The 19,032-nt window shown below is 42.5% G+C and overlaps 1 protein-coding gene across 1 annotated transcript in view; it reads left to right on the forward strand.

Annotated features, from left to right (window-relative positions):
- Window positions 1-12,323, forward strand: part of LOC105805796 (engulfment and cell motility protein 1) — a 265,488-nt gene extending 253,165 nt beyond the window's left edge. Inside the window, exons 15-16 of the mRNA XM_012638750.1 lie at window positions 10,969-11,105; window positions 12,264-12,323. Coding sequence (XP_012494204.1) covers window positions 10,969-11,105; window positions 12,264-12,323 — 197 coding nt within the window. The remainder of the gene's footprint in view (window positions 1-10,968; window positions 11,106-12,263) is intronic.
- The last annotated feature ends 6,709 nt before the right edge of the window (window positions 12,324-19,032 follow it).

A 19,032-nucleotide genomic window follows, 5' to 3' on the forward strand; every position in this document is an offset into this window, starting at 1 on the left:
GTGCATATATATATGAGATTTATTACAAGGAATTATCTCATGTGATTACGGAGATCGAGAAGTTCTATAATCTGCCATCTGCAACATGGGGACCCAGGAAAGCTGGTGGTGAAATTTAGTCCAAGTCCAAAGGCCTGAGAACCAGGGGAGCTGATGGTGTAAATCCTGGTCCAAGGGCAGGAGAAGAGGAGATGAGATGTCCCAGCTCAAGCAGTGAGTCAAGAAAAAGGGCTGAATTCCTCTTTCCTCTACCTTTTGTTCTGTGCAGGCCCTCCAGGGATTGGGTGATGCCCACCCACATTGGAGAGGGCAGTGTGCTTTACTGAATCACTGATTCAGATGCTAATCTCAATTGGAAACACTGCACAGACACACTCAGAAATAATGTTTAATCTGGGCACCCCTTGGCTCAGTCAAGTTGACCCATAGAATTAACCACATCTCCCCATGCTCCAGCGACACCACCCCAAAAGATAAGTAAAAGATATTTAGCAAGAGAAATGTGCTTCACGCTCAGTTTTGCATTGCTAACTTACAGCACACACTTGATACCCCTTTCCAAAAACTTTGATTTTCTACTGCTTTTTTTTCTCTTTGGGCAAAGAAAGAACTATTTCTTAGACCTGTAAGAAATGATTATTTTACCAAGAGATGGAGGTGAAAAGGATTCGGTTTCGGTTTCTCTGCATGTCTTGGTTGTTTCAACTAGAGGACAAAGGAAAAGAGCAAATACAGAGCATATCAGCAAGACCATTTTTCAATTATAAGCAAACTCCCAGGAGTCACTTAGCTCACGCTTATCAGAAATCTTAATTTACTGGAATTTCTGCGTATTTTGTCTTTGGCTTAAACATCTCACAAGATGACCTTGGGAATGCTGCTCTGTAACTTTCCAGGAGAACTGGGTACCTTTATAATGGGAAGTTAAGTAAATAAGATTTCCCCACAAGTAAAACCTTAAATCAAGGATTTTACTGAAAAAAAATTTATATACCATATTTGTATTCTGCACATTTTATGACTAACATTTATTGAGTGCTTACTAAATGTCAGACACTGTGCTAAACATTTGATGGGAATCTTCTCACTATATCTTCACTTAATTCTACTGGCTATAAGTTATTGTTATTCTCATGATAGTAAGAGAAACTGAGAGACATTAAAGAACTTGACTGGGATCGTGTAATTAATTTTCAGGGGGAGAATTCTAGCCCCAGTCTTTCTATTTCCATAATGACACTTCTAACCACTTTGTGCTAAAGTTTTTACCTGGTTTACCACTCACCCTTAATACATCAAAATATTAGTTCATTGAATTCAAGAATAATAAGAATCCTCAAATTACCTGACTTTTAATTCCATTAAACAGAGACAAATAGTAAGAGTAAGAAAGGAGATGGAAAGTTGTTACTTCATCACTCTCCTATTTATACCCCTTTAATGGCTTCCCCCTGCAGGTGGACTTACACTCCCTGATGCGGTCCACAAAGTGTTGTATGACCTGATACCTGCCTGCTTCTTCCATCTCATCTTTCACCCATCTCTCCTTGCTCATGAGCTCAAGGTTATACAGATAATAAGTGGCAGAACCAGGATCCAAACTCATACTGGCTCCAGGCCCATGCTGGATGCATGGATAGATGGATAGTTGGACAGACATACAGATGAACTAATGAGCATGTGCATGGATGGACAAAAGGGAAGGAGAGGAGGAAAAAGGAAGTATCTATAAATGAATTAATGAAGGAAGGGAGGGAGAAAAAAGGGAGGAAAATTATTTAAAAGAAACTTGCAACACTTCTTAGAGTTCATCCACAATCAGTCGAATCTGTTATAGTTTTTTTGCGTCAGCATCTGCAATATTCTTCAGTAAGATTGGAGTCCCCATTCACAAAAGAAAATGCATGCATATATATACTCATTCTTTTACCCACCCAAAAGATGAAATTAAACTAAAGTCCAGGTATAGAGAGGTACCCCCTGCCCAACTTTAGAAGCTGATAGTGGTTAGGTGATTAGACTAGGAGCCTAAATAGACCAGTTATATACTTTTTTTTATCCAGCCAGTAAACCTGGCTATATAAAATGCAAATTCCTATTTCTAGAGGTGACAGGCAAGGCACACAGAACACTAATTTTGAAAAGCCCACTGAAATCATATGTATCATATGCTGTAGGTTTATCCTATCTAAAATGTCATTGTCCCTGGAAAGCTCATATTCTCTTTTTTTTAAGTTAACTGTTAATAAAAGTGTAACTTACATAGAGGTATTCAAATCCTAAGAGCTCACACAGCTCAGTGACTTTTCAAACCACCAACTGCCCATTTAACTACTACCTAGATCAAGAAAGAGAGCATTATATACCCCTCAAAGACCCTCTTGGGACATTCCCACCACTCCCAATTCCTTCCCCTTTCCAAAAGAACAATACCCTATTTGCATTGCCATAGATGAATTTTGCCTGTTCTGAACTTTCAATAAATAGGATCCTATAGTGTATTCTCTTTTGTGTAGGGCTCTTTTTGCTAAGTACTGTGTTTGTTTCCATTCATTCCTGTTATTGTGAGTGTTACTTGAATACATTCATATTGTGCGTTTTTAAAAATAATTTCTTCGTAGTATAAGTACGCGGCTATATGAATGAACCATAATTTATTTATCCTATCTGTTGGATGGACATGTTGATTGTTTTGAATTTTGGGCTGTAACAAATAGTGCTGCTGTGAATGTTCATATACATTTCTTTTGGAGCACATATGCATGCATTTCTGTTGGGTTTATATCTTTGGCTGGAATTGCTGTATCATAGAGTAAGAGTATTTTAGCTTTAGTAAATACTGCTAAAAGTAGCTGCACAATTTTACACTCCCATCAACAGTGTGTGATGATTCCATTTGTTGTACATTCTTATCAACACTTATATTTTCCATCTTTTATTTTAGCCTTCCTGGTGAATGTTTGAAAGTATCTCATATTGTTTAAGCTACATTTCTCTTGTTACTAAAAGAACTGATCACCTTTTCATATGTTTATTGGCCACTTAGGTATCTGATTTCCTGAAGGGCCTAATTACATTTCGCCCATTTTTCTACTGGGTTTTCTATTTTTTTCTTGTGGATTTACATGCGTGATTATTTATCATGGATGTATGTTAATGTTAACTATTATTGATAGTTTTTTCTCCTACTCTAAGGTTGCTGTTTTTATTGTATCTTTGGATAAACAGAAGTTCTTGAGTTTAATATAATCCAGTCAAACCTTTTCCTTATGGTTAATGATCTTTCTGATTTGCTTAAGAAACTTTTGCCCACCTTAAGGTCATGAATATATTCTCCCAGGTTATATGGAAGTTTCTTCGTTGTTTTTCCTTTCACATTGAGACCTATAATCCACCTAGAATTGATTTTTGCAGATGGTGTGAGGTAGGGACTTATCATTTCTTCCAGATTCATACACAATTGGGCCGGTGCAAGTTATTCAAAGTCCTGTCCACTGCAGCGTCAGCTTGGTCATGAATTCAGTGACTGGATGTGTAGATCTCTTTCTGGACTTCCTATTCTATTCTGTTGTTCTGTTTTTCCATCCATGTACCACACTGTCTTTATTGCTATAGTTTTATAAGTCTTTATGTTTGGTAGCATAAAGGAGTTGGAAGGAGGTGGTCAAGGTCACATTGGTATTAAGTAGTGGCACCAAGATTTGCACCCAGGCCAGGCTCATTGCAGAACCTCTACTCCTCTGTTAACACATGCTGTGTGTGCCTAGGATTTGGCCTCAGATCATTTTTGCTGAATTGGCTATCTTTTGATGCTGTAAGTCTGATTTTTAGCCCTAACTTAAGTCGGTACTTTTTTTCCTATCTCCATGTCCTCAAAAAAGGACCACAGGAAGTTGAACAAAGAAGCATTGGATTAGCTGCTGTGTGTCTTTTCAGTGTAGATATCATACTATTTTTAGGCGTGGTAGAGGATAGAAAAGACTTTCCAGAGTTCTATTAAGCCAGACTTCAGGAGCTGGGAAGAGCTGAGAAGGTTGAAAGGCTCTGATCCCCTGTCCTGACATAGCAGGGGTGGTAACTTCTACATAGGCTGAACTCATCGGCAGTGAGGGAATTTCAAATTCTTGACCTCACTCTCCTCTTTTCACCTCTCCCACCTACAAAAGGTTCTGAACTTTTGGCATCGTCCCACACAGCACCATCCTCCAAAATCAAACTGTTAAGGAATACCAGGTCTGAAAATAGAAAACTCAAGGTTTTCTATTAATAGGTAGGGTGAGATTATTTTTCTGCAAAGATATAAATATACATTTTCATCTGAGAATTCATAAATATATTATCCATTCCAGACTGACCCTAGAACCACGAATAGCTTTAAGTTTCTGTGCTGTGGATAACTAGTGAGATTTCATTGCTCTAGCAGTTTTTCTGTGTTAAATGCTTTTATGTGTATTTGATTTATCCCCTTTTTCCTGTAATTCATAATTTTACAACAATATGCTCTCTCTATTAGGCCAATGCACGTCTCTTTTTCAAAGTGCATCATTTCCGAAGGCTGTTGCTGGTGAAATAGCTCATAAAGGCATGGTGAAAATATTCCAATTTGCCCAGTGCCTCCGAAATCTGTGTCCCTCTTGTCATTTGTGAATGGAAAAGTCTCTCTGAGCGTAACAAGGGTCAGAGAAAGCATGGAACAGAGCTTTTCCGCATCTCAAAAATCGTGTTTGTCTTTTAGAAAATTCCTATGAAAGAGCAAAAATGATGTGCGTTTGCTGTCATTTTGTCACCCTATCTTTAGTCCAGTAATTTTCTTATGAAATGACCTGCATTAGGTGGGATTAATAGGTTGAAAGAGTGTGACAACAGCTAACAATTTTCTTACATAAGAAAGAGTAAACACTCCCTCATCAAACATTTACAAGCCTGTCAAATGGGGCTCTCATGCCTTCACACCCTAAATGAAACGTGTAGTCATCCTGTCAATAACAGAAATAGTGTTAATAGTTTAAGACTGAAGTTCAGTGCAGGCACAATCTCCAAATTCTATATTTTGTCATGGGCATTGGGGAGTTGAAAATACATTATCTGAGGGGTGTGTGTGCATGTAGATAATTGGAATTTTATGCTTGGCAGGAACCTTAGAAATCAACTAGCCCATCTCATTTACAGGTTAGAAACTGGAGCCAGGGAACTGCAATGATCTTCTGAAGGACACAGGGCAGCCCCAGGACCTGTGCCCCATCCTCATCTTTCACTGTTTGTTCACTACTCTGCAGAAGGCCTTGTTCTCTGACAGCCCCATGACAATGCCTGCCTCCCCTCACATCATCCCATGGAAGACAGGAACAAATCTACTTTGACAGGCGAAATGATACATAAGTATATAACATTCTTATTTTTATTTTAAAAAACATATGTGTGTAGGTTATAGTTGCTTTCAAAACTGGCCTACTTATAAATGAATAGGATGCCAGCAAATTAATGGAATCAATCCATTGTACCCTCAGCCTGGAAAAAAAAAATCTTAATATTCCAGACTTAAGAGACCATTGAGTTGGTTCTTTTTTACAAAGTGAAATCTCATTGTGTTAAAAATAGTGTGCTTAAAAACAATTTGGTTTTTAAAATGTCTTACTATTTTTGTCTCATTGAAAGCTTTCCTGTAAATTTCATTTATAAAATCACTGCCTGCTAATTCTTTTTTTTTCCTTAGTAAGTGTTGTTGTTTTCGTTAAAAAACAATAATAAACCTCACCCTCTGTGATTTTATTTGTTTGATTCAAGCTAAGGACCCTATTCTTGAGACTTGGGCCATCGCTGGGAGCTGGCAGGAGCTCACATAAATGGGTAGCCTGGTGCAGGGTCCACTGGATAAATGGTAGCACGGGAACCCTCTGGGCCCACACTGGCCTCCAGCTTGCTCTCCTGTGGTCAATCGCTGCTCCCATTTGATCCTCACAGCGAGCTGATGACGTTTGTACTATTGTTGCCCCCAATTTCCAGATGAGAAGAGTAAGACAAAGACAGGTGAAATGACTTGCCCAGGTGACTCAGCTAGTAGATGGTAGAGCCAGGATTTGAACCCCATCAGTTTAGCTCCCACCATCTTTGCGACCTTTCTGCCATCGTGAACTCTTGGGCAAGACATTTTGCCGTTCTGACCTCTCTTACCTATGCAAGGAGAGAAGCAAGCCGATCAGATCATCTGCTCCATAGCCCTCGATCCTAAATATCTGCATTTTGAAAATTATAAAGGAAAAACATTAGTGCTTAATTCTTTATCTTTGCCTCTAATATGAGAATATCCTTAAAGCAAGGTGTCCTAAATCCCACATACACAAAAGTCTTTTCACTGTTCCTTGTGTTCCATTCAAGAACCAAGCTGTTCTTGATTTGCTTTTTGCGCACTTCTCACTGCAAGAGGAGGGTCTTGCAGAAGCTTAAGATGATGGCAAGCCAGTCCCCCCATGTGCACGTTGAAAACAGGATCTGGAGATAGAGTGCTGGGTTTGATTCCTGGCCTTGTCACCACTAGTTACTTAACTTCTCTGTTCCTCAGAGTTCTTATCTGTGAAGTAGGAAACTAATGGTACCTTTATTGTTACAGCAGATTCATTGAGTACCGGCTACGTTATGTACCCTCAGCATGTGAAATTTCAGCTATGAGATCTGAATACTTTTATAGATTTTCAACACAATCATCAAGAATGACAGGTTGACTTCACCCCCTTTTTATCTACAGGACCCCAAAGGCCATTCACCAGGTTCCTGTTTCCTCGCTTGTCTCCCAGAATTGTTGGAGTCTTTAAGAAGCTACATAGTGTGCTGATAATGATGATAAACATAGTAATTACTATACACACACACACACACACACACACACGCACACACATACTACATAGCGACCATTTACTAAGCCTATCATCCATGTGCCAGGCACCTTACCATGTGCTTTGTATGTGCAATCTCATTTGATGCCTACAAACCTTATATGATTATATATTTCACAGATGAAGAAATGGGTCCAGGGAGTTTAATTGTCTGAGATTATGTAGCTTGCTAGGGAGCATCAGATTTGCCATTTGAATGTAAGTCTGCCTGGCTGTAGCCATTATGCTGTCCTGCCTCTTCATTCCTCCTTCTGCCATGACCTGCAGTAATCTTGAGTGTGTGTTCTCTTATGCTACTGTCTGTGTACTTGCTTGAGTTTAAATTTCCATATCAGTAATTTCATGTGTCTAAGAGTAACAGAAAACCTGAAAACAGTGACTTAAACAAATTAGGTACAAAGAATTCCATAGGAGGGCATTTCCAGGTTGGTATGGTGACTCCATGGTGTCATCAGGAACTCCTTCTAACTGCCTAGGATCTAGCCCTCATTGTTTTGCTGGTAAAATGGCTGCAGGAGCTCCAGTTATCACTCTTGTGTTCCAAACATGAAGTTGAAGTGGGAAGACAGAGGCAAAAGGGGGAAACCAGCCAAGTCTTCCCCTCTTTAAAACTTCCCCGAAAACTCTACCCAGCAATTTCCATGTATCTATCTTTGGTTGGGATTGTGTTATATTACCACTCTTAGTTACAAGGGAGAGCACAAATTGTATTTTTTTTAGCTGGGCACATTGCTGTCATGTACAAAATTGGGATTCCATTAACATGAAACTTGATTTGTGAGTTTTTTTAAATAAATCTAATAAATTCATCTGGTATGACCCTTCCCCAGTGACTGACTACCTGGAGGAAACTTTACATGTTACAGAAGCTGAGAGAGACAAAATATGCTTAGGAAAACCAAAGAGTTGGTTCAGCAGAAGCTAGGAACCAGGTAGACTCTTTCCTGGGTACTCCAGAGAGTTGTCAAGAGTACAGCCTGGCCCAGACCCAGGGAAACGAGGGGCAAGGTTTGGAAGAGGGGTGTAACCCTGGCAATTTGAATCTAACTCCACTTGGATCACAAGTCATAGGGGGAAAGCAGAGGAATCCCAGACCCTAAATATACCTTAGGCATTAATAAAGCTTCACGCCTTGCAAGGTTTTACTTCATAAATATATTCTATGGGTGGAAAAGCAGTTATTTCAAGTTTGTGTTGGGGGATTGCATGGCAGGCGGGGTTAACTGAAGAACAGAATGAGGAAATGGAGTGTAACAGAGCAATGATGTGCCTTAGAGCCAAGTCTACCTGAGTTTGAATCCTGACACTGCCACTTTGGAGCCATGTGACCTTGGACAAGTTACCTAACCTTTCTAACTCTCCTATTTCTAATCTTAAAAACAAAGAAATCAATAGCATCTTCCCCATGTGCTTGCTGTAATAAGTGACTATAACCTAGATAGAATCTTCCATCCAGAGCCTGGCGTGCACCTGCCGGCAGTGGTATTGCTGGCTTTAGTACTGCTGTCTCGTGGCTAGGTGTTCTCAGTCAGCAGGTGCTGGCTGTGTACTTGCTGTGCGCCCCATTGGATTGCCGGTCATGGTCTGGGTTTCTGTTGAAGGACGGATAGAGGAGATCTAAGAGGGTGGGTGGAGAAATTAATTTTCAAAGCAACAGCCACAAGGAAATGCCCTGAGCTTTTGACGTCAACTAAGGCAGGAAGTCTGATGCTGGGTCAGCTAAACTGTGGGTTTCAAATGCTCATTTGAGGCCACCTAAAAAAAGCTCATGATGGAAGGTTTCATTTCTCCAAGTTTCACCTTCCTTCTTTATAAAACGAGGGTACCTGTGATGCCTACCTCGCAGGGTTGTTGCAAGGATAGCGCCTGTAGAGCCCTTGGCGCATAATATGCACCCAATAAATGCTACCTACTATTATTAATGATGCCGCTTCCCTCCCTCTTTGCCCAAGCAAGAGTGGGGCTTGTGGATCCCAGTTTGTTTGCCTATCTTAGCTCCAGTAATGCCGTAAAACTTTTAACTAGAGCATAAACTGCACGTATAATCATACTAGGTCCAAAAATGATACTGTGATAACGTGATTAATAATGAGTTCTTAGATGGCGTAATGTTTTAAGGTGCTTCTGTAGACTTGTAAATTTCATTGGCTTTAGTGCTTATGGAAATGAGACTGACAGCTCATGCTGCAGGGCAGCAAACAGCACGATCCACCCATGTTTATGTTCCAAGTTCCAAATAGCCTTGTGTCTCAGGTCAAAGCTTCACATTTGCCATCTCTCTGCCAGTAACACAGGCTTCGGTGAGCGTGACTTAAACATTCTTGCTTCTAATTGCTGAGATGTGAACAGGCTTGACTAGGAGTTAGGGGAAAATCTCAGAACAAGCCATGTTCCTGGAAATAATACGCTGGTACAACATGCACTGCCATCGCCAGGACCTCTCTGTATTCATGTTAACTTTTGTCCTTTCCAAAGCACGCTCCCGTGAGTTTGTCATTTGATCCTCTCTGAAGCCTAGGAACAGCACAAAGGAGATTTCATTTCCATTTTTTAGTTAAGAAACTCAAGGCTCAGAAAGGTGAAGTGACTTGCTCCTGATTGGCGCGGGCTGCATGTGAACCCCAATCTTCTACTCCGGACCCTTCTTGCCTGACTGCGCGTTGCCGCCAGCCTATGCCCCCGTACGTCTGTAAGAAAACAGCATTCCCGTATCTTCGAACCAGGCTGTGCCTTTAGAAGGGGTGAGCTGTAGACACACACACCCCTGTGCTGTCGTTTTAAACTGTTCAGAGGCCTGGAATTCGCTGTATTCATAAAGGTTGAGGAGGGAGGAGGTGGGGGTGACAGCTCGCTGCCGCGCTGGAGCAGTGTGACCCCTCAGGCTGGATCAGGACTGCTCCAGGGGATCCTCTCTGCGTGGACTCGATGCTCCCCCACATGGCAGGCACTGGGCTGTCCCCGAGAACAGGTCTCTGCTGTGAACCCTGCTCCTATTCCCCTCTCCACACACGCGCCCCTTCCTGGACTTCCGGGGCCTGAAATCCCACCATTCTGGGCCTTGAGGACTAATTGTCCTTTAAAGAGATTCCAGTTAAAACAGAAATACTTTCACTGTGTGCAACAGCATATATGTTTGTTTTTTTTAAAAAACAAAAACTTGAGCACTGTTTTTGGGGGTGGGTCACAAACCTTAGTTCCTTGGGCCCTACAGTATCCGCGTGTGTAAGACGTGGGTAGGAAGTGATATTGTAAAGATCAAATGAGGCGTACTGTGTGTAAAAGGTCCATAACCATGTAAGCTCGTCAGATAGCTGGGATGATGGGAGGGTCAGAGGAGGCGGTGGAGGAGGAGAGAGGTGGCCGAACCTAGAGCTCAGAGCACTGGGTCTCACCCAAGGGAGCTCCATGATGGGGGCCTGAAGGCACTCTTGGCTGATGTCATGGTTTTGCCCAGGACCGAACCAGTTGCAGCCTTCAAAGCCATTTGGGTTGTTGTGACCTCCAGCCATCTGTGTCTGGGAACGTAAAACAAATGGTTAATGGCATCAGATGGTTAATGATCTCAAATGTCCCCTGCTCACTGCCGTAAGAGGGAAAAGAGCCCCCTGGAGAAATTACCGTGGATGCTGTTTTCAAAGTTCCAATTAACTGTGTGTTCGGGAAAGCCCATCTTCTGCCAGCTATTCTGATCGGGAAGGAGAAATTGAGGGTGATGGAGGAGCTGTGCCTGCGAGGCAGCTTGAATGGTCTTTACAACGTCAAGAAGGCAGACGTAGGGCTTGTATTCAGCACCAGCAGTCATGGAGCAAAGCCAGGAGGGTCATGTCCCAGGGCGGGTCAGGAGCTGACTTGCTTCAGTCAAAATACGTGCCTAAGGACAGGTGTGACTACCTGACCTTAAACTCCTAAGGTGCACAGGGGCCATCCTCTGGTTGCTTTTTCAAAATACCTTTTCTCCACTGTTGCTTGAGCCAAAGATGCCTCTGCTTGCCTCTCTTTGGGGCACCTGCTGGTGGTTGTGTCCTGTCATTTCACTGGTTTAAAGCTTCCTCCCTTCTTGCCCGTCTCTCTCCTCCAGCTGGTGAGACCTGCAACGACTTCCACCCGATGTTCTTCACTCACGACAGGTCCTTCGAGGAGTTTTTCTGCATCTGCATCCAGCTCCTCAACAAGACATGGAAGGAAATGAGGGCAACTTCTGAAGACTTCAACAAGGTAACGTGGATCCGAGGTAGAGGGAGGGGCTTCCCATGTCATCAGAGGGGTCTGTTGTATGGTCCCTCAGCTGTGGCGGTTGGCAAGGTGGAAGAATGAAGAAGACTGCAACCTAAGGCTGATTTGAGAGTGGAGAAAGACAGACATCCCTCTGTAGACACGAAATTGTGTGCTGGGGATGGCCTTTCACTCTGGGGAAAAGCTTGGAGCAGCTTTGCTCCATTTGTCTAAACTGGGGCCACTACAGAGACCCTTTCTTGGGAAATATTGTCAAGGTGAACTTTTTCCTTTCATGGCATTAGTTTGGGATGCCTTGTCAAGATATTGCAAGATCTGCTGGGGCAGGTGCCTTCCTTCCACCTGTGCAGGAGACTGGCATGGAGCAAACGAGATCAGGAAGACTGCCCTTGGCCAGTCTAGTGTTTTTGTGGATTACAGATGTGTTGAGATTATCTGCTCTGTGCTGTGTCAAAAATAATTTTTATTGAAATGAAAGATCTCTTTTAGATAATTGAGTAATTAAGCTTATATGTAGCATTTCTTGATTTATAGTAAGCATTTGATCCTTTGAACTGAGGTGTCCTGTGGTTTTCTATATTATAACTTCTTTTAGAAGTGTAACTTTCTCATATTTATGTGTGGATGTTGGGGGGAGAGACGAGTGTTAGCCAACTCAAAGGAAGCAGAAGCACGGTCTGTGCTTTTAGAGATAAGCAAACTCCTTATCCTTTATCCGTAAAGGCATGAGTCACAATAATAACTGACGGCATTCAGACTTTAATACTATTAATTTACAACCGTGCATGGCTCTAGGTGTGGTTGACACCGTCCCCCATGCCCACTCACCTGGCACCGGGGACGTGACTGCGTGTGGGAGTCTGAGCGTGCGGCTCACTGTCATGCTGCGGGGCCTGTGTGGGCTCATGCTCAGTGCATAACATGATCTCATTTCAACTGTTCTTAGCCTTCTTGTTGGTCTTTGCCTCCCTGTCACCTTCTCTCTGAATTTGCGTCTCTTCCTTCTTTTCCATTGTGTTTCTCGTTTGTGAGATCTTGAACCAATGCTGGTTGAAAAGAGAACAAGCCAGGGAAAGGGGGACAGTCAGGTGGGAACCCTGACTGTCTCCCTCCACACAGTGAGCTCACCTGCCCTTACAGCAGACGAACACCACTTCATCTCTGTCATCAAGGCAATCCGTGCATCTTGGCCATCACTAAACTCACTGAAGTAGGCCCAGCACTGCGCCTCCATGGAGAGCCCTGGTCTGGAAGCTGCGATCTAGAACTGCCGTGTATCTGAGCCTCTCTGCCCAAGGTCAGGCGGGATTCAAGCAGGAAATTGGAGAAAAGAAGCCTATTAATTTCCTTGTGATTGTAACTGCAGCCTCCCAAGTGCACTTCACTTGATTATGAGAGAGTTTGCGATTCAGGTGCAAATCATCCCTGGGAAAGAGGGAAGAAAGAGCAGGGAGGCCTTCGTTCAATCAAGCCAAAAAAAAAAGAGTTAAATCATAGTCTTTGAAAGTGGCCAAGGCCACTTTGCCCTGGATCATTTCAGCTCTTCCTGCGCTGCAGTGTGAAAGCCATTGGTCCTCTGCTTCACGTGCCGAGGACACCTGTTCCTCCAGGAGAAAGAGACCTCAGTGGCTGTCGTGGGTTTTGGCATCAGGTCATCTGCTTCCTGAGAGATTTCATGTGTCCTGCTTTTCCTCAATTACAGAAATCTGCATTTTTGTAAATGATAATTTTGCAGATATTATTGTTGTTGCTCTATGTGCAGATAAGGTGTTTAGAAAATATTATCAAAGTTTGGCAGAGGACTGACTTGGGGGATGGGCACTCAAACACTTAAATCCTATAAAAGTTATGGTTTATGATGTGAAGCGCCAAGAGTGCAGTGTCGGCACAGGAAATCAGAGGCCTTGGGCTGGAGGAGGTGGGCAAGGCTGGTGGAGTGAGGTGACCATGGCTCCTGGGTCCCTCCGGTTTGTCAAGGCTGTGTGCTCAGGTTGGTGACGATGACATCCTGCCTGCCCAGGGTAAGGTCCTGCCAGGTGACAGCAGCCCCCCAAAGTGGCACTCTGAAACTTTTCTCATAATTATATGGCTGCAAAAACTGTCTTCAGTAAGATCTAAAAGACAGGTTTGGGGTACCGTTTCTTATTGCGGCCTTAGTGCCATGTTTTTGCATTGTCTGTAGATCACACACTAATGATTGGGGTCACACCTCTGCTGCCACGTAGGGATGGCAGTTTATGGCTGAGGGCAGGCGGCTCGTGGCCTGAGAGGCAGTTCCATAGTCCAGAAGTCAAAGATGAGTCTCACTGGTCTAAAAATCAAGGTGTCAGCAGAGCAGTGTTCCTTTCCGGAGGCTCTAGGGAGAATATATTCCCTTACCTTGCCTTTTCCAGCTTCTAAAGGCCACCTGCGTTCCTTGGTGCGTGCCCTCTTTGTCCATCCTCAAAGCCAGCAAGGGCAGCTTGAGTCCTTCCACATCCTATCCCATCCCTCTGATCCCTACTCGCCTCCCTTTCCACTCTTTAGGACCCTCGTGATTACACTGGGCCACCTGGATAATCCAGGATGATCTCCTTATCTTGAGGTCAGCTGATAACAACCTTAATTCCACCTGCAACCCAAATTCCCCTTTGCCATATAAGGTAACATATTTATAGGTTCTGGGGATTGGAACACAGACACCATTAGCGGGGAGAGGGCCTTTATACTACCTATTACAGTGTATATTTTATTATATTAGATTTTTAGGTGTGTATATCAATTTAAATTAATGAAATATGGACAGACGAACCTTTTGTTAGTTTTTCTTTTTACTAATAGATATAATAGCAGTCACAGAGTTCTGCCAGTGGCTGCTGAAATACAGATATAATTATGTCCCTTTTCTTTTATGTCCCCATTCTGTTCTTTAAAAAAAGAAGGCCCCAGTGTGAGAGCCTCTAGTTCGGTTTGGAGACGGTGTTTCTGATTTTTTCCCTGCTGCCTGCTGATCAGCCACTGTTCTGCTTACCTGATAATAAGTTGTAGAAGAGAAAAGAAGTGAAAGTTAAATCAGTTCACTTTTTTTCTTGTTATTAAGTTGGTAGCAGAGGAGATTGAATTTAGGAACAAATATGGATTTTGAGTTACTGGTAGATTTAATGTTTTTTCTTCTTCTCTAAGACCGTCCAAATCAAATTCAGAAATATCTTGAAAGAGCCCAACATGAGACATAATTTCTTTTGAACTTTCTTGGACACCGTCTCAGGCTGTTGCCATTTTGAACAGAGCATGGAAGGCGGATTTAATCATCAACCCTGTGACCCAGGGCTCTGTGAGCAGGGCTCGGCTATCTGCCTCTCTAGCTCCTCACTGGAGAAGCAGTGCCTCTCAATTCAAAATTTTGATTTGTTCAACAAACTACACTAGATTCTATCAGAGGCAGGAATAGCTTCTGCAACCTGCCTTGCTTGGGACACCAGTTTATAGATATCTAGTGCGTGGTAGTTAATGCCACTGCTGGAAGAGAGTGTTTGGAAAAGCAGCTGTCTTCTGCTCTTCCGGGCTTGGGAAGCAGCAGATGGAATGTTTTTTATTTATATAAGAGAAGTAGAATTGGAGAGTGATTAAAATATTTATGCTTTGGAAAATACTTTCTTTCAGTTTCTCAATATAGCAGTGTGCAGAATAATCCATTGATTCAGGCCATTGAGTTTGTATTCTATGTTTTTGTCTTTTATTACCAATATTTTAGAGCATGCATTATTCATTTTTATGGGCATTAGAGAAGAGCTAAACTGCAGCTGGATACCTCGGCACACAAATGGCCCCATAATCACTTCACTGAAGCCCCCCATTCTTGAGCAGGGTAAGAAAGAGGATGCAGTCGATTTGGATATTTCAAGCATGGGAATCTCACGTAAAGTATGTGTGGCTGACTGCTCCACTGTAAAAATTCTAACGAGGGTGTACACTTCAAAATATATGTTTGTGTGTAGCAGTGTTTCTCTACCTTGGCTGTATATTAGAATCACCTGGGGGCTTTTGAAAACCCTGTTATCCCAGTACCCGACTGCACCACAGACTAATTAAATCATTGGAGGGAACAAATGAACGAATATTTTCATTAAGGTCGATTTGATCATTAAAGGTGATTTGTGTCAATAGAATCCCCATCAGTTGACACATGTGACTCTTATCACCAGCTCCTGGAAACTGCAGGCATAGATGGAGGTAGTCTGTCTGTTGGTCTTTATGTCCCGGATTCTGCACCTGGTTCTGCTACTCAAGAGTTCTATGCCTGAAAATTTAAAAATAATAATTTTTGAAAGGATCCCATTGCCATCTCTTATGGTGGTGTGATATTAAGTTGAAGTAATTAATGTAAAAATGCGTTGAGGAAGTAGAAATGTCATATGTAGTTGTAAAGTGTTCTTTTTATATTTAATAAGATAAATCCTGTCTATGAAAAATGAGTAAATTGCCCTTTTCAAAAAAAAAAAAAGAGTCTTTTTTGGCCATTATGGTAAGAAAAAGAAATAAAACAAAAAGTAAATCTGTCTATGAATCCCACATTAAGTTCTGAACTGTATTAATAACCCATTTAACTTTGGCAAAAATAGGCTTTGAACTGAACTTTATATGGATTTCAGAAGTGTCTTCTTCCAGACAACTTTATTAGATACCTTAGTTTCCCGTGTAAGGCACGGAGTAGTAGCCTAAAAATCAGCAGGTCCCACGATTCTCATATACTTTATGGCTGGTGAAAACTAAGGCCTCCCCAACAATTACCTATTTGCCCAGATCTCTCTAGTGATGGCTGAGCCCTTTTAAATACCATCAAAATATTTGTTCATAGCATTGATGTCACTTTAGATGCTATGAAAATCGGTGTTATAAACCAAGATCAGATGACTCTGCCAAGCTTTCAAATTACCAAAATGGAAGAAACTAGTGATTTGAAAAATGAAGTCACTCTAGAGTAAAAGTACTATTTTGAAACTTTATCCAACAGCATAAGCTAAGCACACATTGCAGAGGTTAGAATCTCAGGCTTGCAGATGAGAAACCATCCCTTAAAATAGCAGAGACTGTGTATGGGGAGAACCCCGGCCCATTAAACAAAGCTGCAGCTGCCCCTGGCCAGGCTGTGAGCTCCATCCGCGTCAATGGGAGAAAAATCTCAATTAGGAAGAATTGGAGAGCAGGGCAGAAGGAAACATCCCAAGAAAGCCTCTGGAAGATTTTGCATAGGAAATAACCACCAACTAGTCACATCTAGTGGATTACAGTGTGGTATAGAAAAGGGATTGTGTTTGAAACCTTAAAGGCGCAAACACATGAATAAAAAAGGGAAATATGTTCATTGCTCGAACTGTTTGCGGCTTACTGACTTTCTGTGCATGCTTTTCAGGGGACAATTATATATTCAGGAGTCCCTTTCCTGGGCCAGCTCAACTTCATAGTGGCGCAGAAGGCGCTCTGTTGGTTAGCCGAGCTGGCCTAGGGAATGAAAGGTGGTCTGTAACTCTAACCATGAATAAACATGAGTCTCCTCATTTGCATGAGGCAGGTGACTGTAAAATATCTTGGAGCCAGCTGTGAAAGGAAGCTTTGTGAGTCTGTGCCCAGGGGAAGCTGGGAGGACTCGGAGTTGTTTATCTTCATTAGGATTCCATCTAGTGCTGCTGTTATTGATCTGAACTGGGCCTGGTGTGCCTAATAAAGTAGGTGTACGTTTTAATTGAAACATGAATATTTGAGTAGAGGAGAAGTCTTTTAAAGAGCCCTAATGTCATACAATGAGGTTATCCATTTTTCAGCTGTCTAGACCATTAACAAGTATTTATGCAAAAGGCTTCTCATGTTTCACAAAGGTCTTTGGGTTTGCCACGCAGGCAATCGAACCTCTTCTAGAAGCGAATGCATTATGTGAATAGATTTATGTTTTCCTTTGATGTTTCCCACTGAATAGGTAGCAGATGGTTTCATGTGTGTCTACTTTTAAGCTATTCATGTAAGGCAGGGTTATCCTTTTCCATGGAATTTGCCACTTTCTGTTGGACAGCAATCACGGTATGTCCCTGCAGTCCTCACTATCAATTATGCTATCTAGAGACAGCAGAAAGACTGAGAAAGTGACTTGGCCCACTCATTTTTTTTCAACAAGTATTGGTTTAAATAGACCCCAGTGTGTATACTTTATAAAGAGAAATGTATCCATAACAGCTAACATGGGCCTGGCCACCCAGGGAGGCAGCTGAGGTACAGAGCAGTATTTCTCACTCCCTTTTGCATTATTAGCCCCCCAAGGAGCCTTTTTAGACATTTTACCCCTAATCACTCTCCCCCTGAAATTATAATTACAGATACATGGTATATCTGTTTATGTAATGTATGTATATCTGTGCTTTATACATAAAACGAGTAGGATTGTTTTGCTCCTCCAAGAACCAGTTTTTGCCCCCCGGGGATGATACAGCCCCGCCCTCTCCATGCCTGGTGTAGAGACGAGATCCAAGGCAGAGAGTCGGCAGAATGATCTGGTGGCAGTCCAAGTTGGCCCTCACCAGCAATGTGACCTTGAGAGTGTCCTTAACCTCCAAGTCCCATCTCATCTGTAAACTGGTAGTGGCAATAATAATAACAATAGTATTTCCCAATCCCTGTGAGCATTAGGCCCTCAAGGGTTTGCCTTGAAAATTGCCCTATGCAAATAGGAGGTGCAAGTCTGAACAGACAAACCTCAATTGGCAGTAGTTTGCACTTGGTCCTGCGGTGTAATTGAGCTGCTTTCATTTCCCAAGATAGTTTGTTCCAATGTCTGTAAATACAGACTGTCTCATACCTCTGTATGGGGATCCAGGGAACTCTGGCTTGGCCACAGAGGAGATTTTGATCACAGTGTAGACAAATTCCTAAGTGAGAAGGTTCCCGATGCGAGGTGGAGGGTCACTCCTCTCCAGCCTGCCCATACACAACCACACTTCAGGTGACTTCGCAATGGGGACAGTAGTGATTAAAGAGCCCAAGTCATCCAGGGCAGCTGGATGACCTTGTGCAAGGGACTCACCCCTGTGGTCTTCAGATTCCTCATCTGTAAGATGGGGATGGGAAAATGACCCATGGCTGGGGTGGCTCCACACCCTTACAGTGTCAGGCAGATGGACCACTTGGCTCACTGCTGGCCTGGAGCCAGCAGCAGTCCACCATAATACACAGCTGGGAGAAGACAGGGTGACACGTGATTCCGAATGCCTCTGAAAAGGAAAAGGAGCCTCCTGGCAATGCTGACAGCAAACCTAACTTAATAGAGTGGCCGTCTTGGTGTGCTGTGTGGTGGCCCCAGCTGCATGATGTCCATGCAACTTGTATGAAGAATGTAGAGATGACCATAGAGTGGCCCATTTGTAGGGACTCTTTTGGGGCTGTGCCAGTGTGCCCTGCCCCTCCCCCCTCCCCACCCCCAGTTACAGTCCCAGCTGCATCTCCTTATAAAGGGGGAGTGTGCAAGAGTCCTAAGTCATCCAAGAAGAATTAGATTTTGTTGACCCTGTTCATGTAATTTCCATAAATATGGTTAAACTATTTAAAATCTGCTTAAAAGTTAACTGTTACCTTAGGCTGGAAGACACTGCTAATGTATTTTGCTTTCTGGACATTCTCTATAACTGGAACATTTATGAAAATGATATTGACCACGAGTGAGGCTCGCAGATAATTTTGGATAAGCCTGACAATAGAAAATATATTTCTTGAGTGTTCCTTTGTGTTCAAGATCTTGCATAGAGTTCTCATTTCTAAAGTCTTTCTGGGACCAGTATATCTTTGCATGTATAACATGTGCTGCATTGAGACTTGCCAAATATGAGAAGAAAATAATTGATAGGTTCTTCTACTGAACAGCGGTGAGATATATCAATCCCTTGGT

The sequence above is a fragment of the Propithecus coquereli genome, unplaced genomic scaffold (assembly GCF_000956105.1).
Source record: "Propithecus coquereli isolate 6110/MARCELLA unplaced genomic scaffold, Pcoq_1.0 Scaffold134, whole genome shotgun sequence".
NCBI classification, from domain to species: domain Eukaryota; kingdom Metazoa; phylum Chordata; class Mammalia; order Primates; family Indriidae; genus Propithecus; species Propithecus coquereli.